The sequence below is a fragment of the Phyllopteryx taeniolatus genome, chromosome 11 (assembly GCF_024500385.1).
Source record: "Phyllopteryx taeniolatus isolate TA_2022b chromosome 11, UOR_Ptae_1.2, whole genome shotgun sequence".
Lineage (NCBI taxonomy): Eukaryota > Metazoa > Chordata > Actinopteri > Syngnathiformes > Syngnathidae > Phyllopteryx > Phyllopteryx taeniolatus.
Genome location: NC_084512.1, coordinates 24988149 through 25013685, shown reverse-complemented (window position 1 = coordinate 25013685; position 25537 = coordinate 24988149). Strand labels below are relative to the sequence as shown.

Genomic DNA, 25537 nt, shown 5'->3' with positions numbered 1-25537 from the left:
TTATAGTGTATTCAATTAAATATAGGTTGAACATGATTTGCAAATCATTGTATTCCGTTTTTATTTATGTTTAAAACAACGTCCCAACTTCATTGGAATTGGGGTTGTAGTACAAATGAGTCTGCTGCTTGCCTTTATGTTTCTTCTTAGAACCGTAGTTCAAGCAAAGGACTGGTGGTTATGTAGTGTATTTTTAATACGGACTTGAAGAGAGATATTTTTACAGTATAGCAGGATGGCAGCCATCCTGCTAGTGTTGCCTGCTTCAGAGATCTCTCTTTCAACTTTCAGCTTCAAAGAGGGAAATTGCATTACTGAGACCAAATCCTTATCCGTAAATTGCCCCTGCAGTTTACAGGACAATATGTCTTCTGGGTAAACAATGAATTCAGCCATAAACGGAGGCTGCTGGTGTAACATAAAAGGTTACGACCGTCATTTGGTGCGTCACTTTGGGTTTCGGTTGTTTCAATGAAAAGAGGGCCACCTGAGGGACCAAAAGTGACACCAAGAGGAAGTAGTTGTACAATTCAAACCTGAGGGAACCAATCAGGCCTAAGAGCGGTACCTACGAGTACGCCCACAGATGCGAGAGTTATAAGCTTGTGTCCGAAATTTTCGGGGTGGGCTCACAGCGAATCAGACCATGAAAACAGCTGTTAAGACACAAAGGTTTGTTCAATAAACCTAATTTAGCCCATCCGCCTGTGTCTCAGAGTATTCTTTGCTTCCACTCGACCTGAACGCTTTCTCAGACCCGGAAATCCACCTCAAATGGCGTCACAAACAGGATCTTCTTTGTTGTGGCTGCCGGTCGACTTCACCGCGGGGCCGACAAGGTTCCACGCCGGCTAAAAGGTGAGCGTCACGTGTGTACCTGGCGGCTGTGCGGTGTCGCCGAAAGTGGTAGCAGTTGTGGCAGAAGGGGAATGGTGAGGGGTCTGTGTCGAGTGGAGCTTTGAATTCTTCGTCCAAATTTGTTATGGTTTAAGTTTAAAAGTAATAAATTAAGGGTGAAAGAGGGGATGGCCATCCTGGATGGATGTGGAGACACGCGATGAAGTCAAATGAGAGTTTCCGACGAAGGAAACAAAGTGTTACTGGTAGAATGCTCGACAGGGGGCGTGTGCTTGGCTTCAGAACGGATGCATTCATGCGAATGTTTGCGGTTGCATAGCCGCTTGATGTCAGTCAGGCCGTATATTAGCAAGTCACGTCACCCTGTGAGTACAAGAGCCCATAGTCTTTAGTTACCAATTGAATACAACCTGGCCAGGTTACAATTTAGCAGAATGAGTGAAAGCGTGGTCTGTGAGAGAAGTGACGTCAGCGGTTATTGGATCAAGTAACTACCGCAACAATCTATGAGAGGACAAGTTAGCATGTATGCACAAATGAGACTGCTGTCGATGGGCTCGTGATGATGTCATTAATGAACGACAGTGTTCAATTCCTTTCAATATAAAGAAAACCCTAGAACTATAATAAATATAATTATATTAATATAAATGTGGAGTTTGCATGTTCTCCGCGTGCCTGTGTGGGTTTTCTCCGGGCACTCCGGTTTCCTCCCACATCCCAAAAACATGCATTAATTTGAGATTAATGCATGCGCCTCCTGCCCGATGACAGCTGGGATAGGCTCCAGCATGCCCGCGACCCTAGTGTGGAGAAGCGGCTCAGAAAATGGATGGATGGATAATATAAATGTAAATATCTACAAAGCGCTTTAAGGGGTACCCATAATATCCATCCATCCATCTGAGCCGATTATCCTCAAAAGGGTCGCGGGAGCGCTGGAGCTATCAGCCCAGCTATCATCGGGCAGGAGGCGGGGTACACCCTGAACCGGTTGCCAGCCAATCGCAGGGCACATATAAACAAACAACCATTTGCACTCACATTCACACCTACGGGCAATTTAGAGTCTATAATTAACCTACCATGCATGTTTTTGGTATGTGGGAGGAAACCGGAGAAAACCCATGCAAGCACGGGGAGAACCTGCAAACTCCACACAGGCGGGGTTGGGGATTGAACGCCGGTCCGCAGAACTCTGAGGCAGACGCTCTAACCAGACGTCCACCGTGCCGCCTACCCATAATATTTATTACATAAATAAATAATGTAAAAGTATTGTGTGTATACATAGGTATACACTGGAAGATAAATTAAATAATAGATAAATTAAAGCGTGTGCCGGGCAGATGTGATCACGCCAGAGTTGCGTCGTGGCTTTCTACTTCCGGGTTGGCGGAGCGGACCAGCCGCGGGTCTGCGTGCGGGGAAGCAGCCTGAAAACAGTACCGTACATTTTTGTCCGAAGATGCTTCGGTGTTTGGATAAAGGAGGCTGTTAACTCTTTCGTGGAGCCGCGGCTGTGTTATGGCGCCTTTGCAACCCGGTCGGGGTTGAACGCTTTCTCAGACCCGGAAATCCACCTCAGTTACAATCCCATTTGACCAGTGCTGCCTGAATTGATACAAATCTTGCCGTTGGATGCGAAAGAGGGACTTAGTGCTGAATTTGTGGCTCATTGGCTTCATTGGGGTCATCAGGTGGGTACCCTCCTTCATCAATGTTTCGATGATTTGTCCATAAAACTCCAGAAGGCTCATCGGCAACACCTGGAGAGCCCAGGTGTGCCCCCCTGAGCTCTGAATTCTCTGGTTGCTCTGTTATTAGTGCTGCTTTTGGGTCCAGGTGCTGTCTCTCCTTTTTATCCAGAGCCAGCGACTGGCTTGTTTGGTAGCAGTAGAAGTCGATTTGATGGTTTCATGTAGGGCTTGACCCCAGAGTCCCAAGTCCTTCAACAAATCACCCAGTGCAGCCATAAAAGAAATATTTGTAGCTTTTGAAAGAACAGAGTACAAGGTGGGGGAACTTGGTCGAACAAAAGAGGAGAACGAGTGACAACGTCAACTACTGGACTATGTTTCAGGCTTACATTTGTGCTACCAGGAGCAGGTTTGTTCACTTATTTCGCTCTTTATTTATTATTAACACTATTCCTAAAATATTTTCCTGGTGAAAACCTCACAGTGCTTTGTTTTTAGCTATTAAAACTGGCTGAACAGTTAAAATCATACCTGAAAGAATATAAATAAAAATAAGCCATTTTCCCTGTTGTTTTATTGCAAAGCACTACAAATCAGGAACTATATATATATATATATATATATATATATATATATATATATATATATTAAATGACCATAATTAATTTTACTGATTCCCTTACAAGAAACAACAAGAATCTAGTATGTCCAGTAAGCAGGTATTTATTTCACTGTGATCATGCGTAAGACCGCATGTGGAGGAGGAAAAGAAAATATGAACTTACCAAACTCCACTGGCTCCTTCAATTGAGGATCTTCAAACACATCATTATCCTCTGAGCCTACAGAAACACCATTGTGTTTGCATTACTCATCAAATCTGGTAACGTTTCAATTTAGTCGGTCCTGTATCTTGATTATTGAACTGATCATTGAGAATAATCCAAATATGTAATTTATGACAATGACAAAAATTGTCAATACAGTAAAAGTCTCAACGTCAAAGTTAAAAATGTAGGGATTAATAATCACACAAATTGTCTTTTTCTTATTGTGTCAGAAATTTGAAATAAGAACATACCAATGTGGGATCTGAAAAAATATAAAATTTACGAAATTTGGACATAGGAGGTTTCGGCCCGACAGTTCTTGACTTGCTCATTGTATGAAGTGCCTCAAGCAAGAAAGGGAAGTGACTTTCGGCTTTTCCCTGTCATAGTTGCCATTTTTGTACGGACTGGTGAGGGGCAGAGGGTGGGCATTGGTGCACTGACCAGGAATGGGACTAGCACTGTCTGCATAAAAGGTAGCTACATACAGCACTACACAACCAGGGGTAAAGTGCCTAATGATAACTTGCACTATATAATTAAAATTGACTTGATAATTTCAAATGGTACCTTGAAGTTCAAACGTGCCAAAACTTATATTTGGTGTTTGAACAATATTGTGGTAAAACATACACCCCAAAGTTAAAATGTTTGCTCAGACATTGAAAAAAATTTGGGATTTGAACATCAACCAAATTTAAATTGAATTGTGACTGAACTTTAAGGTACCATGTTCAGCTGGAATGTCTAAGAATAAAATGTCCAAATATATACCTGTCACTGAGCAAGCCTCCTCTTGTGATGTCTGTGGTGTGGAACTCTCATCCTCAACGATTTCAAATCTTCTCTGTTGTCTTCGGTTTCCTTGATGCTCTTTCAGAGCTCTTTTCACATTGTTCACCCATGCTTGATAAGCCAACTAGGAGAGTAAAGCAAGTAAATCAATGAAAACAAAAATGAAAACATTGTATGTAACGTGACATGCACACTGAGTGGCAACAACAATATGACCACATGAACAATATTCTCAGTGTTGGAGAGTAACTAATTACATGTAACGAGATTATGTAATTGAATTACAAATTTGATGTAATTGTGAACAAAAATATAAGTGTTTTTCATTTTCTCCTATACCGATGTATAATGGGCACTATTGACTTTTGACAATTTTTTGGGGAAGAAAATCCACATTATACGCGAGAATTTACGGTAAGCCTATCTCCTGCATCTTCCTCTCTAACTCCAATTGCCCTCATATCTTCCCTCACGACATCTATCAACCTTCTATTTGGTCTTCCTTGAGCTCTCTTGCCTGGCAACTCCATCGTCATCATCCTTCTAACAATATACTCACTATCTCTCCTCTGGATGTGTCCAAACCATCAAAGTCTGCTCTCTCCAACTTTGTCTCCAAAAATCTAAACTTGGCCGTCCCTCTGATGAGTTCATATCTAATCGTAAGCAACCTGGTCACTCCTAGAGAGAACCTCAATATCTTAATTTCTGCCACCTCCAGATCTGCTTCCTGTTGTCTCTTCAGCGCCACTGTCTCTAATCCGTAAATTGTGGCTGGCCTCACCACTGTCTTATAAACTTTGCCCGTCATCCGAGCAGAGACTCTTCTGTCACATAACACACCTGACAACTTCCTCCATCAGTTCCAACCTGCTTGGACCCTTCTCTTCACTTCCTAGCCACACTCACCATTGCTCTGGGCTTTTAACTCCAAGTATTTGAAGTCCTCCACCCTTGCTATCTCTTCTCCCTGTAGCCTCACTCTCCCCCCTCAACCCCTCTCATTTATGCCCATATATTCTGTCTTCACCTAATCTTCATTCCTCTCCTTTCCAGTGAATGCCTCCACCTTTCTAACTGTTCCTCCACCTGTTCCCTGCTTTAACTGCAGATCACAATGTCATCTGTGAACATTATGGTCCACCGGGATTCCAGTCTAACCTCATCTGTCAGCCTAAACATCAATACCGCAAACAGGAAGGGGCTCAGGGTTGATCCCTGATGCAGTCCCACCTCCACCATAAACTCCTCTGTCACACCTACAGTACACCTCACTGCTGTTCTGCTGCCCTCATACATGTCCTGTCCTATTCTAACATACAGTACCACAGTTCCTCTCTGGGTACGCTGTCATAGGCTTTCTCCAGATTTACAAAGACACAATGTAGCTCCTTCTGACCTTCTCCGTACTTCTTCTTGAACACCCTCAAGCCAAATAATTCTTCTGTGGGACTCTTTCTAGGCATAAAACCATACTGTTGCTCACAAATACGTCTGTCCTGAGTCAACTTTATTCCTATATCGTTCACACAGCTCTGCATATCACTCTTGTTCTTAAAAATGGGCACCAGCACACCTTTCCTCCATTTCTTAGACATCTTCTCACCAGGTAGCATTCTGTTGAACAACCTGGTCAAAAACTCCACAGCCACCTCTCCTATATGCTTCCATACCTTCACGGGTATGTCGCCAGGATCAACTACCTTTCCATTTTTCATCCTTTTTAGTGCCTTTCTAACTTCCCCGTTTCTAATCATTGCTACTCCCTGATGTACCACACTTGACTCTTCTACTCTTCCTTCTCTCTCATTTTCCTCATTCATCAACTTCTCAAAGTATTCTTTCCATCTATCCAGCACACTACTGGCACCAGTCAACACATTTCCATCACTATCCTTCATCACCTTAACCTGCTGCACATCCTTCCCATCTCTATCCTTCTGTCTGTCACACTGTGGTGAGGTTTGTCCTGTCCGTGTTTTTTTTGTCTGGTCATTTCCTGTTTTATTTTGAAAGACTAACTATCCTCTCGTTTCAGAGCACTTGCCCTTCCTCATGTGTCGGCCCTGATTCCTGATTGTCTCCACCTCTGCCCCATTATCCTCATGTGCTTAAATAGTCTACGTTTCCCTTGTCTGGTGCCAGATGTCTTCGTCCGTTTGACTGATTCACCCGAACCTGCCTACAGCCAATGATCCTTGTCACAGCCATTTTTTGCAAGTATACAGTTGAACCTCGAAACGAGTGTTTTTTTGTTTGTAAGTTTACATAGCTTCGTTGGTTCCTTTTGTGAACACAGCCTTTGGTTTTCCTCCTTTGGAGCGATTTTGATTTTGTCGTTTATATTTTTGACACTTTGACTCCTTTAGGAGTGATTTCCTGTTTGCAAAACTGTGCTTGATTTAGTTTTCCCTTTCCTCCTCCTGGAGCGATTTCTGTTTCTCTGTTATTTTTTATGCGAGGACAGATCCCTCTCCTCGGAGAGCCTGGTCCTCTTTCTGAACTACTAGAGTACTTTCGTAGCCAATTATTTCATCAGCTCGTTAAGAGGTCATCGGTGTGTTTAATAAAATCTGCACTCTCTACGAGATCTGCGTCTGACTCCTGTGACACTATCTGGTTAATCTGTAGAGATCTTTTTCTCCTTCTTTAGTGACCAACCTAGCATACATGTCATCATATGCCTCTTGTTTGGCCTTTGCCACCGCTACCTTTAACCTAGGTCGCATCTCCATGTATTCCTTTGTCCTCTCCTGAGTCCACTTTTTCTTAGCCAACGTCTTTACTTGTAAGATTTCCTGGACTTTGAAGTTCCACCACCGAGTCTCCTTCTCCCCCTTCCTACCAGAAGATACACCAAGTACTCTCCTGCCTGTCTCTCTGATCACCTTGGCTGTAGTGGTACAGTCTTCTGGAAGGTCCTCCTGTCCACCGAGAGCTTGTCTCACCTCTTCCCGAAAAGCTGCACAACACTCGTCCTGTCTCAGCTTCCACCACATGGTTTTCTTCTCTAATAATATACATTTACAATATACATTTCTCCTTATCATCATGTCACCCAACTCCCAAGCTTTTCCTGTCATAGTCCCAGCATTCAAAGTCCCCACATTCAGTTCTCAGCTCTGTAATTTCCTCTTCTCTTTCTACCTAAGAACCCGCTTTCCACCTCTCCTTTGTCTTCAACCCACAGTAGCTGAATTTCCACCGGTGCCCTGTAAGTTAACGACACCGGTTGCGGATGTTGTTAACATGGTCCACGACTGATCTGGTATGGAATTTTCTTTGGATGAATGCTCATATTTATTTGGCAAACTTTTAAGCCAGATGCCCTTCCTGATGCAACCCTCTGCATTTATCCGGGCTTGGACTACAGTTTGCACTGGCTTGAGCCCCCATAGGGCTACAATACAATAGTGAAGCCTATTTGAAATAAATGCATGGATGAGCTTCTCCTGGTCTTTTTGGCACATGCAAGCCTTCAGTCTGGATGTTCTTCAGCTAGTAAAAGGCTGTTTTTGATTTGATATGACTATTGAAAGTCAGGTCAGATTCCATCAACACATCAAGGTTGCGGACTTGGTCTGTGGTCTTTAAAGAGAGTGACTGCAGGTATTTACTCATAGCAATCCTTTTTTATTTAGTGCCAAAACTATTATTATTGTGGTTTAAATGAAGACAGTTTTGGCTTATCCAGTTACTTGTGTGTTTTAGACAGTGACACAACACCTCAATTGAAGTGTAGTCATCTGGAGACACTGCTAGATATGACTGTGTGTCATCTGCATAGCTATGATGATCAATATTAAGGTTCTGAAGAATTTGACCCAAGGGTAGCATGTACAGGAGGGGTCCAAAAACTGACCCTTGAGGGAACCCTTATGTCATTTCCATTCGATGAGATTCAGAATCAGAATCAGAATCAGAATCATCTTTATTTGCCAAGTATGTCCAAAACACACAAGGAATTTGTCTCCGGTAGTTGGAGCCGCTCTAGTACAACAGACAGTCAATTTACAGAACACTTTGGAGACATAAAGACATTAACAAAAAACAACAACAAACAACAATTGTGCAAAAAGATGCAGAGTCCTCAGTTTGAATGGCTAATATCGCAATAGTCCGGTGCAATGACCATTGTGCAAAGGGCACTGAGACTTCAAGGAGTGTATGCGGTTTAAAGTGACGAGTACTGCGATAATCTGGGACAATGGTTGTGCAAATGTTACAGATACTCCTCAATCAGTGTGCAAATGGAGCAGATACTACTCTGGCATGAGTGGCCACTATATGCATATAGTGCAGCACGGCGAGACAACTACAGTGAGTGCACGAGTAATACATAATACAGAAATGTGACAACGAACTCAAGTAAAAAAATTGCCAGCTTGTTGTAATGGAATTGTAAGTTAGCTGTTCAAGAAGTTGATTGCAAGAGGGAAGAAGCTGTTGGAATGTCTACTAGTTCTAGTTTGCATTGATCGGTAGCGCCTACCTGAGGGAAGGAGCTGGAAGAGCTGGTGACCAGGGTGGGGAGGGTCCGAGAGGATTTTGCACACCCTTGTCTTAGTTCTGGCAGCGTGCAAGTCCTCAAGGGTGGGTAGGGGGGTACCGACAATCCTTTCAGCAGTTTTGATTGTCCGTTGCAGTCGGAGTTTGTCCTTTTTTGTAGCAGCACCAAACCAGACTGTGATGGAAGAACACAGGACTGATTCGATGACCGCTGTGTAGAACTGTCTCAGCAGCTCCGGTGGCAGGCCATGCTTTCTCAGAAGCCGCAGGAAGTACATCCTCTGCTGGGCCTTTTTGAGGACGGAGTTGATGTTGGTCGCCCACTTCAGGTCCTGGGAGATTGTAATTCCCAGGAACTTGAAGGTCTCGACGGTTGACACAAGGCAGCTGGACAGCGTGAGGGGCAGCTGTGGCGAAGGATGCCTCCTGAAGTCCACGATCATCTCTACAGTCTTGAGCGTGTTCAGCTCCAGGTTGTGTCGGCCGCACCACAGCTCCAGCCGCTCCGCTTCCTGTCGATATGCAGACTCGTCACCGTCCTTGATGAGGCCGATGACAGTGGTGTCATCTGCAAACTTCAGGAGTTTGACAGTCGGGTTCGCTGAGGTGCAGTCGTTCGTGTAGAGAGAGAAGAGCAGCGGAGAGAGGACACAACCTTGGGGCGCCCCAGTGCTGATGCTGCGTGTGGATGAGGTGGCCTCCCCCAGCCTGACCTGCTGTGTCCTGCCCGTCAGAAAGCTGTAAATCCACTGGCAGATGGCAGGTGAGACGCTGAGCTGGAGAAGCTTGGATGAAAGGAGTTCAGGGATGATGGTGTTGAACGCTGAGCTGAAGTCCACGAACAGGATCCTCGCGTAGGTCCCTGCACTGTCGAGGTGTTCTAGGATTAAGTGCAGTCCCATGTTGACTGCATCATCCGCAGATCTGTTCGCTTGGTAGGCAAACTGCAGGGGGTCCAGCAGGGGACCTGTGACACTCTTGAGGTGGTCCAGCACAAGACGTTCAAAGGACTTCATGACCACAGATGTCAAAGCGACAGGCCTGTAGTCATTCAGACCCGAGATTGCAGGTTTCTTGGGGACTGGGATGATGGTGGAGCGTTTGAAGCAGGATGGAACTTTGCACATTTCCAGTGATCTGTTGAAGATCTGAGTGAAGACTGGCGCGAGCTGGTCCGCGCAGACTTTGAGGCAGGATGGAGACACGTGGTCTGGGCCTGCCGCTTTGTTAATCTTTTGTTGTTTGAAGATGCGTCTCACATCCTGTTCATGGATGGTTAACGCAGAGGTCAGAGGTGTGATTGTGGTCGCGGGTGCGGCCGGATTGGTGTGTGGTGTGAAACTGTCCTTTTCAAATCTGCAGTAGAAGGTATTCAAGTCGTTGGCTAGTGTGCTATTGTTCTCAGCTTGGGGGGATCGTCGCTTGTAATTAGTCAGCGACTGGAATGCATGCCAGACTGATTTAGAGTCGTTTGCGCTAAACTGTTTTTCCAACTTTGCTGTATAGATCCTCTTTGCAATGTTAATTTCTTTGGTCAGCTGGTTTCTAGCTCGATTATACAGGGCCCTGTCCCCGCTCTGATATGCGTCCTCCTTAGCTTGGCGAAGCTGCTTAAGTTTAGCAGTGAACCACGGCTTATTGTTGTTGAATGTGCGAAATGATTTTGTTGGAACACAGACCTCTTCACAGAAACTGATATAGGATGTAACCTCATTCATCCAGGCTGCCAGCTGAATTTTCAAAGACACTCCAGTCTGTGCAGTCTAAGCAGCTTTGAAGTTCCATCTTGGCTTCATTTGTCCACTTTTTGACTGTTTTCACTGTAGGCTTCGCAGATTTAAGTTCTTGCCTGTACGTCGGTATTAAGTGAATTAAGCAGTGATCAGACGAGCCCAAGGCTGCACGAGGTATAGCACGGTATGCGTTTTTTACCGTGGTGTAGCAGTGGTCTAAAGTATTATTTTCCCTGGTAGGACAGTCGATGTGCTGCTTGTATTTAGGGAGTTCGTGGTTGAGTTTAGCTTTGTTAAAGTCCCCGAGAATAATGAGGGGTGAGTCGGGGTGTTTTTTTTCAATTTCGTTGACTTGATCGGCAAGCGTTAGCAATGCGGCGTTCGTGTTAGCTTGAGGCGGAATATAGACGCCAGCAAGAATGAATGATGCGAACTCACGTGGCGAGTAGAATGGTTTACAATTTAAGAATAGCGACTCCAAATGCGGGCTGCAGTGTGTGCTGATCACAGTGACGTCCGTACACCATTTTTCGTTGATATAGAGGCATATCCCACCGCCCTTTGTTTTCCCCGATGATTCCATGTCGCGGTCCGCTCGATGAATGTGGAAACCGGGAAGCATAATGCCGGCATCGGGTACAGCGTCGCAAAGCCAGGTCTCCGTGAAGCACATGGCCGCGGAACGTCCGAAGTCTTTACGTGTCTTTAACAGAAGATGAAGCTCGTCCATTTTGTTGGGTAGGGAGCGTACGTTCGCGAGGTGGATCGACGGGAACGCCAATCTGTGTCCTCTCTTGCGGAGTTTCACCTGAATGCCGGCTCGCTTCCCTCTGTGGCGCCGCTTCCGTCTCCATGCGCCGAAAACCGCGGACGCCGCTCCGGTGAGTAACTCTGGGAAAAAACTGAGCGGATATTCGAAAGTTGGTGACAGAAAGTCTGGAGTAGACTCCTTGATGGTTAGCAGGTCTCCCCTTGTGTAAGTGAGTCGTGTAAGGTCTCCAAAGACGGACGAAAAACACAAAAACAAAGACAATACTAGAGAGCGCGTTACCGAGGCGACCACACTGGTAGGCGCCATCTTGCATCAACACTTCCAATGGCTATGAAACAACTCCTTTTCTCCAGGGAGGACCTGAACCATTTCAGGACTGTTACATTAAGTCTTACCCACGTTTCCAACCTCTTCCAGCAGTATTTTATGATCTACTGCAGGGGTCACCAACCTTTCTGAAACTGAGCGCTACTTCTTCGGTACGGATTGAAGCGAAGGGCTACCAGTTTGATACACAGTTCGTTCTGAAATACCAAATAACTTGTAAAACCATGCTGTTATTATATGTTACTATTAATAATTAATGATCAGGATTCATTTGAAGACACTGATCATGTTAATAAATAAATAAATAAACTACAGCATTTTGATATTCATCTGTTTCCTAATTATTGTGAGAATCATTAACATGATCAGTGTCTTCAAATGAATCCTGATCATTAATTATTAATAATAACATAATAACAGCATGGTTTTAAAAGTAATTTGCTATTTCATTTGTAAATGTATACACTGGTAGAGATTTATATAAATAAAGTGTTACATATTGATATTTATCTGTTTCCCAATTAATAGCCAATGCTCAGTGTCTTCACATAAATGAATATCATTAATGCGCTTAATGATGGCATATAATAATAACATAATAAAAGGTATCCATCCATCCATCCATTTTCTGAGCCGCTTCTCCTCACAAGGGTCGCGGGCGTGCTGGAGCCTATCCCAGCTGTCATCGGGCAGGAGGCGCATGCATTAATCTCAAATTAATGCATGTTTTTGGGATGTGGGAGGAAACCGGAGTGCCCGGAGAAACCCCCCGCAGGCACGGGGAGAAAATGCAAACTCCACACAGGCGGGGCCGGGGATTGAACCCCAGTCCTCAGAACTGTGAGCCAGAAGCTCTAACCAGTCATTCACCGTGCAGCCAATAAAAGGTAATTTGAGCAAATTTGTTTTTTTCATTTTCAAAAAGGTTGGTGACCCCTGCTGTACTGACTAATTGCTTGACAAACTGGTTTTAGCGTGTTTAATACATTAAAATTGAAGAACATTAAAGTGGCCCTTGCATCTGTAGATTTTTTAGTATATGGCCCTCAGAGAAAATAACCAGAAACCCCGGGTGTAAAGGATGCTATCCTTTACCTCCTTCATCACACCAACTTGCATCTGGATAAGGGAAGTGGTACAGTGAGGATCCTTTTCCTGGACTTCTTAAGCGCCATCCAGCCCCTTATGCTCCAGGAGAAACTGATCAGGATGCAAGTGGATCCCTGCTTGGTGTCTTGGATCTCTGAGTACTTCGCCGATAGACCACAGTATGCCAGGCAGAAGGACACCACGTCTGACACTGTGGTCAGTAGCACAGGAGCACCTCAGTGGATGTCCTGGCCCCTCTCCTCTTCACTCTATACACGTCAGACTTCCGAAACAACTCAAAGCTGTGCCATATACAGAAGCTCGCTGATGACAAAGCCATGATAAAGAGGACGATTACGAGAGTCTGGTTAATGACTTTGTTGCATGGAGTCAGTTAAACCAATTACAGCTAAACACCTCTAAAACCAAGGAGCTGGTCATAGACTTCAGGAAGTCAAGACCATGTCCACGGTCAGTGGTGAGGAGGCAGAGGTTGCAGGCAACTACAAGTACCTCGGGCTATGGAAAACACAGACCACTTGTAAAAAGGCCAAAGGAGACTGTACTTCCTGAAGAGGATGCCATCATTAAACATCTGTAGGAAACTCCTGTGGATGTTCTATCCGTCTGTGGTAGCCAATGCTCTTTTTTATGCCGTGGTGTGCTTGGGTGGCAGGAGATCTAAGAAGAGCTCCACCAGGATGGATAAACTGATCAGGTGGGCTGGCTCTGTGATTGGTCTGAAGCTCTACTCTGAAGAAAATACTGGTTATCATGGATGATGCCAGTCACCCTCTGCATACTGTCATCCGTTGATGATGAGATCACCATCACGAGTCACCATTCATGCATGCTAATCGCCTTTCATCGAACTTCACTGTTTTGAACTCAAAATAGGCCATTTACGTGCCGTCGCTTTTGCTGCAACGGTACTTTTACTCCGTTACAATGAAATAAATGTCGCTCTCTACTTTTATTTATCCATTATTGCTTATTTATCAATTATTTCGTGCACAAGACTACGACTTCGACTTCCGCATTGGCTGCTATTTGCGCCAGTCGTTTAAGTCTAGTTCACCAATCAAACGACACAAGAAACTCGACGTCTTCTATTGGGCTTCCCGAGCATAGGTATTACTACTAGATAAAATCGCTGATGACAGTTTTCATGTATTGTAGTATTTGTCTGCCCAAACGTCGATATTTCAGCTCACTGCTAACTTGAGAAAACACCGTGCAGAAAATTGCAGATGTTTTGTTGTAGTTTTGACTGTGCATACACAGACACATACACACACACACACACACACACACACACACACACACACACAGCAACATCAGATTTTGCACATTCACATTTTTTTTTTTTAATTGATGTTCATGCTGTGGTTAAAACAAATCAGAAGTTACTATTTACTCAGTACTTGAATATTTTTTTCACTGTGTACTTTTTACTCAAGTAATTTTTTGGAGGACTACTTTTTACTGTTACTTGAGTCACATTATTGTCAAGTAACTGTACTATTACTTGAGTACAATATTTGGCTACTCTAATCACCTCTGGAGTGGACATCCTCTATTGCTACTCTTATGTTTAGCCAGTGTCGTATTTGTTGCACTGGTCTTATATTTTCGCGTTGAGGTGCTGCGGGTCGTGGCCTAACCCTAAACCCATTCATTCCAATCGCTGACTAATTACAAGCGACGATCCCCCCAAGCTGAGAACAATAGCACACTAGCCAACGACTTGAATACCTTCTACTGCAGATTTGAAAAGGACAGTTTCACACCACACACCCACCCGGCCGCACCCGCGACCACAATCACACCTCTGACCTCTGCGTTAACCATCCATGAACAGGATGTGAGACGCATCTTCAAACAACAAAAGATTAACAAAGCGGCAGGCCCGGACCATGTGTCCCCATCCTGCCTCAAAGTCTGCGCGGACCAGCTCGCTCCAGTCTTCACTCAGATCTTCAACAGATCTCTGGAAATGTGCGAAGTTCCATCCTGTTTCAAACGCTCCACCATCATTCCAGTCCCCAAGAAACCTGCAATCTCGGGTCTGAATGACTACAGGCCTGTCGCTTTGACATCTGTGGTCATGAAGTCCTTTGAACGTCTCGTGCTGGACCACCTCAAGAGTGTCACAGGTCCTCTGCTGGACCCCCTGCAGTTTGCCTACCAAGCGAACAGATCTGCGGATGATGCAGTCAACATGGGACTGCACTTCATCCTAGAACACCTCGACAGTGCAGGGACCTACGCGAGGATCCTGTTCGTGGACTTCAGCTCAGCGTTCAACACCAACATCCCTGAACTCCTTTCATCCAAGCTTCTCCAGCTCAGCGTCTCACCTGCCATCTGCCAGTGGATTTACAGCTTTCTGACGGGCAGGACACAGCAGGTCAGGCTGGGGGAGGCCACCTCATCCACACGCAGCATCAGCACTGGGGCGCCCCAAGGTTGTGTCCTCTCTCCGCTGCTCTTCTCTCTCTACACGAACGACTGCACCTCAGCGAACCCGACTGCCAAACTCCTGAAGTTTGCAGATGACACCACTGTCATAGGCCTCATCAAGGACGGTGACGAGTCTGCATATCGACAGGAAGCGGAGTGGCTGGAGCTGTGGTGCGGCCGACACAACCTGGAGCTGAACACGCACAAGACTGTAGAGATGATCGTGGACTTCAGGAGGCATCCTTCGCCACAGCTGCACCTCACGTTGTCCAGCTGCCTTGTGTCAACCGTCGAGACCTTCAAGTTCCTGGGAATTACAATCTCCCAGGACCTGAAGTGGGCGACCAACATCAACTCCGTCCTCAAAAAGGCCCAGCAGAGGATGTACTTCCTGCGGCTTCTGAGAAAGCACGGCCTGCCACCGGAGCTGCTGAGACAGTTCTACACAGCGGTCATCGAATCAGTCCTGTGTTCTTCCATCACAGTCTGGTTTGGTGCTGCTACAAAAAAGGACAAACTCCGACTGCAACGGACAATCAAAACTGCTGAAAGGATTGTCGGTACCCCCCTACCCACCCTTGAGGACTTGCACGCTGCCAGAACTAAGACAAGGGCGTGCAAAATCCTCTCGGACCCTCCCCACCCCGGTCACCAGCTCTTCCAGCTCCTTCCCTCAGGTAGGCGCTACCGATCACTGCAAACTAGAACTAGTAGACATTCCAACAGCTTCTTCCCTCTTGTAATCAACTTCTTAAACAGCTAATTTATAATTCCATTACAACAAGCTGGCAATTTTTTGACTTGAGTTCGTTGTCACATTTCTGTGGGGCCAATTATGTATTACTCGTGCACTCGCTGTAGTTGTCTCGCCATGCTGCACTATTTGCATATACTGGCCACTCATGCCAGAGTAGCATCTGCTCCATTTGCACACTGATTGAGGAGTATCTGTAACATTTGCACAACCATTGTCCCAGATTATCGCACTACTCGTCACTTTAAACTGCATACACTCCTTGAAGTCTCAGCGCCCTTTGCACAATGGTCATTGCACCGGACTATTGCGATATTAGTCATTCGAACTGCTCTAAGTGCTAGAGGACTCTGCATCTTTTTGCACAATTGTTTTTTGTCAATGTCTTTAAGTCTCCAAAGTGTTCTGTAAATTGACTGTCTGTTGTACTAGAGCGGCTCCAACTACCAGAGACAAATTCCTTGTGTGTTTTGGACATACTTGGCAAATAAAGATGATTCTGATTCTGATTTTGCAACCTTTTGAAAATGTGGCGGTTCCCCTTCCAAAGCAAGAAATTCAATCAGAGCTCTCTTCTTTTGACGGGCATCTAACAATGACGTCATTTCCAAAATGGCTAACAGAAGAAGGACCGGCGTAACTATATATATTTTTAATAAACCTTCAGACAAGTCTTTAAACTACAAAGTGTTACTATACAACGCTACTATTTTAAAGTATTTATTACATCTTTTTTTGTCATTTTTATCTACTTTTACCTTTTTTACTTTCCTCCTGAGTTGTTTCTTACTTGAAATTGCAATAACCCTATCTATCTATCTATCTATCTATCTATCTAGCTATTTGTCTAGCTTTGCATAAACAATAGTGCTAGGTTTTGACTGACACTGTCACATTAACAATATGTCTATTGTTGTGGTTGTAGTTTGCAGTGGAATAGAACGGTATAGCATCATAATGACGACAGTGTTTCAATCAAAACTGAACATTATTATTCTTGTGTCAGCAAAATATTTGATACAACTCTTGTACATATATTATTGTGCAAGTGGCCATAATGTTGAGGCCAATCGGTGTCGACACAAAAGTATAACAATTACGGAAAAGTGTCTGACCTGATAGGCGGTCTGTTTCTGAGGCTTCTGTTCCTCTGACAACAGTTCATGTTCACCCTCACTGTCTGATTCAAACAGGTCATACCCTCCTGAATGCAGAACTGTGGTAAAGGAAATACATTGCAGTTTTCTATTCTTTACTACATTAAAGTGTAAATACAATCAGAAATACATGTCCAGTTTCTCAGTGGCGTTGCATGTGTTTGTTGTACAGTACCTGTTGCATGGTCCAGCCATGGTTGAGACAAGCTTTCCTTTTTTCTCTCCGTCCTCATTTCTTGAAAACACAAACACACCCACAAACGCACGCACGTGGACACACACACACACACACACACACAAATATATCACACATTGATCATTTTACACTTGAAAACTATGTGAGTCCCAGGATACACATGTCTATAAACAATGAGTCCCTGCCCTGGAACCATGAGACCCTGCAACGTATCATCATGGAATACAGATACAGTGGAACCTTGATAAAACGGACCCCGAAATAACAAGATATCGGATGAAACGGACCGTCGGGAGTGAACAATGTGTCCAAAAAAAGTTTTCATTTGTCGCTTAAACTGCCGTTGACAAAGTCTGTTAGTTCCAGAATTGGCTGCTGCGTTTTTGCTGGGGCGCAATGCAGGTAGAGAATGGGAATCATATATTTCTGGGTAACCGATATACAAGATGACGAGATCCAATTCCAAAAGATGTGCCTCCCGTACCTATGTGGCGGCCATGTGATGATTATTCTATCTACTGTCTATTGTGCGGAAAGTGCAGCGCAGAGAGAGCAAGCGACATGGCTGCGGTGTTAACAAAACACACGTCTCTGGAGTCTGGAACATGCTATTTTTGGTACAATATCAGTTTCTTTTTTCAAGTCGTTCACCTTTGGCAACAGATTTGGAACAATGAAGCACACTAATTCCTCTAGGCTCATAAAAGCGACTCGCCTATGTTTTTTTTTTTTTTTTTTTGTCCTGTTCGGCTGTTCGGTCTAGCAGAAAGGAGGATTTGTATCCCTTTTATGCCAGAACAGTTTTACTGTGTCACAGTGGACTTTTTAAGCTGCCGCTGTGGTATTTTAGTATTTTAAATGGATATTTATTGAGAATCAGAGTCGATCAGTCGAACAGAAGAAGGTTTCTTGAGGACAACAAAAGACAAAGCAGTAACTGTGACACATTAGATATGAGTGTTGTATGGGGCAGTAGTGCTACACCCTGTGAGGGAAGGACAGGACAAAATAGGACAGGACAAGGACAGGAGGGGAAGCATGCAGAGTCGTGAACCCGGTTGTACAACTGAAGTGTGGTGGAAGTGGCTATGTAAATTATAAACATTTATAGGACCAGAGTGTGAGTGAGGGGATACCCAAGCAATTCGCATTTTCATGAGTCATTTGTTGCAATAAGTGATTGCCCCCACACCCAGCGAATAAGTCCCAGGGGTGTGTGTCTGTGGACACATGCCAGTGAATTGACACCGTTTCGCATACACAATGAGTGACAGAAGTGTGCTGTAATTGCTGTGCCTGCACCGCGGAGGCCACCCAATCAATTGAGAGGCGGGGTAAGGCACAGGAGACCACCCAAGAGAAGCCCGCTGGACGGGACACCTCCCACACTGAGGGACCCAGGGTGGTCCACCGGCCCTACCTAGGCGCCCTGAATGCCACCCCCCCCCCCCTCCTAATCCCACAATGCAGCCAGTCCCCGCCCAGCCCGAGGGCAAGACGGTGTCCCTTGCTTGATGGAAAGGAGGGCGGATAGGTGTGACCGACAAGGGAACGATAAGGGGGTGGGTGGGTCCTAGTGAAAACCCACCTCCCCCTGTTACAATCACTCATGTCCCTTTTATTTATCCATCAATTACCCTGCCTCTGATTGGCTACCACTCAGTGGTTGGACTCTTGGATTTTTGGTGGATTAAGGCCTATTCATACTGGACTGTCAAATGCGAATGCCGCCATCGACTTTCCCATTCATTGTGTACGTGCTCTGCGACCGGCAATGCAGAAGCCAGCTGAAGCTCTGCGGCGCGACCCTTAAATAGAGAAATGTTCTTTTCAAAAGCGGCGTCGCAGTGACAACAGAACGCTCTTCCAATAGAAGAGGGGTTGCGGACTTGTACCGGGGAAAATGGGGGACGCTTTGATGAATGCAGTGTCGTCGTGTCCCAAACTTTGGGATAAAAGAGAAAATACATACTGTGATGGATATAAAAAGGCACAGCGATGCACCGAGCTTTCTTTTGCAAAAAAGAAAGATACATACATTCAAGGTGCCGAGGTGTTGTCTACTACCGGAGACAAATTCCTTGTGTGTTTTTGACATACTTGGCAAATAAAGTTTCTGATTCTGATATATATATATATATATATATATATATATATATAGAGCGAGAGAGAGAGAGAGAGAGAGAGAGAGAGAGAGAGAGAGACATTACAGGCCCTGTTACATATGCCTGTATGAAGTTGTTTCTGACACATAAGGTGTTATAGGGTGTTTCAAAAGTCACTCATGGTTTTGTATTGTTTATTAAAAAACGTTATTTTAACAATTGAAAAATGTGTCGACTGAGACCAGTTCCAAAACCACTCTATTTATAAATTAGAACCATCAAAATCCATTTGACAGGGGGTTCAATACTAGTTGAACATTTTGCCAGTTCCAAAACACCTTGTGTGGTATATTTTTCATTTTTGGGGCTGGCTTGAAAGAAACCTATGCAACCACAGTGTTAACGGGGCACTGCCCCCCCACTAGAACCACCACTGGTAAAGCCTAACATTAACTGAGAATACTTGTGGTACCATCACACCTCGACGTGTGCTCCACCTTTTTCATAGCAACCAAGCCACCGTTTCACGCATGCCTGAACAACATCTGACAACATTTCAGGAGTCACTGAAGCACATGCGTTTCTGATGCATTCGTCAAGAGCTGGGAGAAAGCTACGTCGTATTCTGTATTCCCGAACTGTCAGCTGTAGCTAATGTGCATAAAGTAATTTTCCAACAAGATGGCGCCGCAGCACATTACTTGCGTGAGGTTGGTTTGTTCCTGGAGGAGTCGTTCCTGGATCGTTGGATTGGCCGTTGTGGTCCTGTGGAATGGGCTCCCCGTTCACCTGATCTCACACCATGTGATTTTTTGATGTGGGGTTAGATCATGTCGAAAATCTATGTAACAAGGCCTCAGGATCTCCCAAGGCATGTGCTTCAGTGATTGCCGAAATGTGTCAGATGTTGCTCAGGCATGCGTGAAACGGTGGCTTGATTGCTAGGAAAAATTTAAGTGTACTACTGACTTATACATGAACGTTCCAAATCAAAGATAGTACCACCAATATTTTCAGTTAATGGAGGTTTTACCCTCTGAATTTCATCCACTTTGTTTCAATGAAATGTTCAATGAACAACACAAAACCATGAGTGGCTTTTGAAACACCATGTATAACTGAATTAAGAATGTCAACTTGGAACACACTAAGTTGTCCGTGTTGTAATTGGGAATGGAGTTGTCTGCCTGTTGACTTACAGTATGCGAGGCACACAGAAATGATAGGACACCAAGCCGAAAGAAGACGTACATCTCTCTACCAGAGGGTTTTTGTCCGTACGTATGCACTAGTGAGTCCTACCTGCACTTTGACTCGGATTGTCTTCTTCAATAACTTTATGTCCATCTCTGTACCTCTGCTGTCTGGAGCGGATTCTGTGCATTCTGATAGACATTGAGAGGAAGAGAAATTAGGTCTGGCATTGTAAATCGCAAAGCATGCATTCTCGACAGGTAATACAGTATATTTTGATGTCAGATGTCAATCATTTCTCGTCCACTCACAGTACACTCATAGTGGGCACCCCCCTGTGCCCTCGGTCTCGCACTAAAATGAATGAATGTATGAAATGATTGACTCATCAGACACGCCTTCTTTTCACTGATTGGTTCTTTTTCCTTGGGTGTGGAGGCTTCTTACAAATCAAATTATAGACATAAGATGAGGCAAGAGAGGGCTGTTTTTTTTTCCACAAGATAATTTTATTCTGTCAGCTCATACTGATAGTTTTAATAAATATAAAAAGTGTTGGTTTTTTTAGGGGAAAATTGGGAATACTCCCTTTTAATATACAACCCCAATTCCAATGAAGTTGGGACGTTGGGTTAAACAAATAAAAACAATACAATGATTTGCAAATCATATTCAACCTATATTTAATTGAATACACTATACAGACAAGATTTTTAATGTTCAAACTGACAAACTTGATTGTTTTAAGCAAATAATCATTAACTTAGAATTTTATGGCTACAACATGTTCCAAAAAGGCTCGGACAGGGGGCAAAAAAGACAGAGAAAGTTGAGGAATGCTCATCAAAACATCCCACAGGTGAACAGGCTAATTGGGAACAGGTGGGTGCCATGATTGGGAATAAAAGGAGCTTCCTTGAATTGCTCAGTCATTCACAAGCAAAGATGGGGCGAGGTTCACCTCTTTGTGAACAAGTGCGTGAGAAAATAGTCCAACAGTTGAAGGACAATGTTCCTCAACGTACAATTGCAAGGAATTTAGGGATTTCATCATCTACGGTCCATATCATCATCAAAAGGTTCAGAGAATCTGGAGAATTCACTGCATGTAAGCGGCAAGGCCGAAAACCAACATTGGATCCCTCAGCATCAAAAACCGACATCAATGTGTAAAGGATATCACCACATGGGCTCAGGAACACTTCAGAAAACCAATGTCAGTAAATACAGTTCGGCGCTACATCCGTAAGTGCAACTTGAAACTCTACTATGCAAAGCAAAAGCCATTTATCAACAACAAACAGAAACGCCGCCGGCTTCTCTGGGCCCGAGTTCATCTAAGATGGACTGATGCAAAGTGGAAAAGTGTTCTGTTCTGTCCGAAGAGTCCACATTTCAAATTGTTTTTGGAAATTGTGGACGTCGTGTCCTCCGGGCCAAAGAGGAAAAGAACCATCCGGACTGTGTTAGTGCTAATGGCATGGGTAACTTACAAATCTGTAAAGGCCCCATTAATGCTGAAAGGTACCTACAGGTTTTGGAGAAACATATGCTGCCATCCAAGCAACGTCTTTTTCATGGACGCCCCTGCTTATTTCAGCAAGACAATGCCAAACCACATTCTGCACGCGTTACAACGTCAATTAAATATAGGTTGAACATGATTTGCAAATCATGTTATTCTGTTTTTATTTATGTTTAACACAACGTCCCAACTTCATTGGAATCGGGGTTGTAGAAATGGCACAGTAGTTCATGTTGTTAAGGCACGCTATGCCTTAACCAATTCAATCAATCTGTTAAGTGCTTCCAGTTATGGACAAATAATTTGTGTAGTTATTTATAAAATATAAATTACTACATAAAAATGTAAATGTATAATGTGCCATCCACTTCTGAATATTATTGTTTAAGACTGCTGTGTAAAGCTGTGGTACAGAAAATACAACAACACTCGAGGGAGATTAAGATCTCAATAATTAGTACTCTCAATTTATAAATAATAAATAAATATAACTCTACTAAGTATTCCCAAGTATATGTATAGATACAGTGGCTGAAATAAGTATTTAACATTCACCATCACCATTTTTATCACTAAATATATTTCCAAAGGTGTTGGGAACAACCGAAGTTATCCATACATAAAGAAAGTTGAACAAATAAGATCAGAAATTAAGTTGTGTGTAAAAATGTGAAATGACACAGGGAAAAAGTATTGAACACGCCAACTGGTATTTATTTAAAGCCTTTGTTTGCAATGATAGCTTCAATATGTCTCCTGTATGGAGAAACGAGTCTCATGCATTGCTCGGGCGTGATTTTGGCCAGTTCCTCCACTTCAAATCTTGAAGGTTCTGTGGGCTTCTTTTATGGAGCTTGAGTTTAAGGTTCTTTCCATAGATTTTCTATTGGATTCAAGTCAGGTGATCGGCTGGGCCATTCGAGCAGCTTTATTTTTTTTTCTTTGAAACCAATCGAGAGTTTCCTTGGCAATATGTTTTGGACCATTATCCTGATGAAGTGTCCATCCTCGTTTCAGTTTCATCATCCTCTTAGATGGCAGCAGATTTTTGTCAAGAATGTCTCGGTACATTTGCCCATTCATCCTTCCTTCAATAATGTGAAGTTAAACAGTACCGTTTGCGGAAAAGTAGCCCCACACCATCATGTTCCAAACTCCGATCTTCAGAAGCTTAGATATGCACCTGTAACCAATGCCATCGTTATGTTTTGCAACAATTTGTTTGCGATGGTCTTGAGACAGCTTTTTGCTCTTCCCCATCATGAGATGTGTCATGACTCACACCTTGGCAATGAGACCTTTTTGTAGGCCATCAATTAGGACTGAACCAGCTCATATTCATTTGCACTGACAAGGGGCTGGATTACTGTTTGATTATTGATCGATTTGAGGTGTGCCTTGGCTTTCCATGCCTATTTGCACCTCCCTTTCGTCATATGTTCAATACTTTTTCCCTGTGTCATTTCACACTTTTACACATAACTTAATTTATGATCTTATTTGTTCTACTTTCTTTGTATGTATGGATTACTTGGGTTGTTACCAACATGTGGTGACGTGTTAAATACTTATTTCAGCCGATGTATGTATACGTAAGTATTTTGTGTCACACACTGATCTTTGAACACTTACGATCTCTTGAGCTGGGATAAGGATTTTATCTCAGCCTGTTGGTGTGATTTAATGTTTTTCATTATGGTGGCTTTGAAGAGCTCAAACCCCCTGCAAAGATGTGGATGCCATTAGAAGAACAAAACAATTACCATTGCCATCACAAACTACAAGAATGCAAATTAGAAAACAGTTCACAACTTCATGTACAGATATCAAATTATGAAAATGCTCAAGCCGGCCTGCGAAAATCACGGAGAACACAATAATATGCGTGCCAGTAGTTGGTGATATCCCTTTTCAGAAAACAAACGAGGTCATGTCTGATTCCCTTTATCGCATTTGTCTGGGATTAGAACATTACATACAAAGCCCAAAACACTTTTCATGTTTTTCTGGTTACAAAATGTCATTGCCATGTAAAAAAACCCAAAACAAAACAAAAAACAGGCATCCAACTTCGTATCTGTTTTCTGTTCAGCACTTTAGTGTAAACTGGACCTCTGTTTATGGTGTCTTACCTTGAGGCCTGTTTGCGGAATGCCTGCAATTCTGCGACGACATGAATGAAATAGAAACTGAGGAAAACCCTTCTCTGCAGCAACAGGAAGAGAAAACAAATACTGTCCCAGATGATCCCAGCTTCCTCTATTGGGAGGCTACAGTTCTTGTCACTAATAAGGTTTGCTGTCGAGAAAAAGAACAACAACATGCACACACACACACAATTAAAAATATATTGTGTTCGTCGATCCAGGAGGATTATAATACATTTTAGAGTTTCAAAACAATTCTCCCGTTGCAATGAACTCCAATCAGCTCAAAAGTGGTACAATTTGGACATTTATAAAGTGTATTCATTGTATTGCCACACAACTTAAGCAGTTCCAAGTGACAGTCCTGCCTGTTGTCCAAGAAACTCACCAAAATGGAATTTTCTGACAACCTCGAGATGATGTCCTATCTGGAGTATGTCATTTACATATAATTAAAATGTATTTATTTAATAGGAGAAACTTTTACATGATTACATGATTAATTAAAAATAGTATTAGAATTATTGGCAGTTATCCATCAAAAGGTCATAACTGTTTCTGAGAAAAAAAATCAAAAGGAATATTTTTCAAACTTGTAATGCCAGAATGTAATTTACCGTTCGGTGTCCAAAATGAAGTTTCATGATTTGTTTGTTGAAGATGCTAATGACATTTTGGGATTTTTCTCCTCTTGCCTAATATGCCTCTTCCATGAAAACTAACACAAATGAATCTTTGTGTCTTCAGAGTTCCTTTTTTTTTTTGGTTCTTGTACAAACTTGTCCTTCTTTGTCACTCAACATGTCTTTATGAGACTGGAGAGAGCCTCGTTATGTTGTTGCAATACACCAGACGGACCCGTGAGCTGAATTGCCAGGATGAGGCAGCCATTTTGCATTCACACAATAGCAGACAGCAAAATAAATGCTGTTATTTTGAGATGAATGTATGTCCGAATTTGTGAAAGTGTTGGAATGATTGCATGTCTTTACCGTGATTACAATTGTATGATGTGTGTAATGGGTTTAATGAGTAGTTAGGATCATTTCTGCACTTGTATCCTCAGAGTTTGAAGGGCAACTCATGCAAATCGTGCAACTCCTATGACTTTTATGACACTATTTATGTCTTTAACATTATGCGCTTTTGTCTTTCCCGTTAAAAAAGAAGAAGAGTACAGTATGTTAATGAGCCACCACCATTTGTTGTGTCAATAAGGATTGCCTTTCCTATGAATGCCTAAAACTGTAAATCATCAATAACTTTTGGGAAATAGGAATTTAAGTGTGGGTGTTTCAACATGGGAGACATTTACCCAAAACTAAGGAGGCATAGAAAAATTGCAAAATTAGAATTAATAGATTAAAAGAAAAATCGAAAGAT

General features: G+C 43.3%; 1 protein-coding gene across 7 annotated transcripts in view; it reads right to left on the bottom strand.

Moving 5' to 3' along the window:
* The window catches only part of piezo1 (piezo type mechanosensitive ion channel component 1 (Er blood group)), a 214416-nt gene that overhangs the window by 69330 nt on the left and 119549 nt on the right, over window positions 1–25537 (bottom strand). For all 7 annotated transcript variants that reach the window (XM_061791069.1, XM_061791070.1, XM_061791071.1 and 4 more), the window contains 7 exons: window positions 24140–24305; window positions 23640–23729; window positions 20591–20673; window positions 17163–17222; window positions 16946–17046; window positions 4163–4307; window positions 3344–3400 (listed from right to left, as the gene is read on the bottom strand). In XM_061791069.1, the coding sequence (XP_061647053.1) occupies window positions 3344–3400; window positions 4163–4307; window positions 16946–17046; window positions 17163–17222; window positions 20591–20673; window positions 23640–23729; window positions 24140–24305 (702 nt within the window). The remainder of the gene's footprint in view (window positions 1–3343; window positions 3401–4162; window positions 4308–16945; window positions 17047–17162; window positions 17223–20590; window positions 20674–23639; window positions 23730–24139; window positions 24306–25537) is intronic.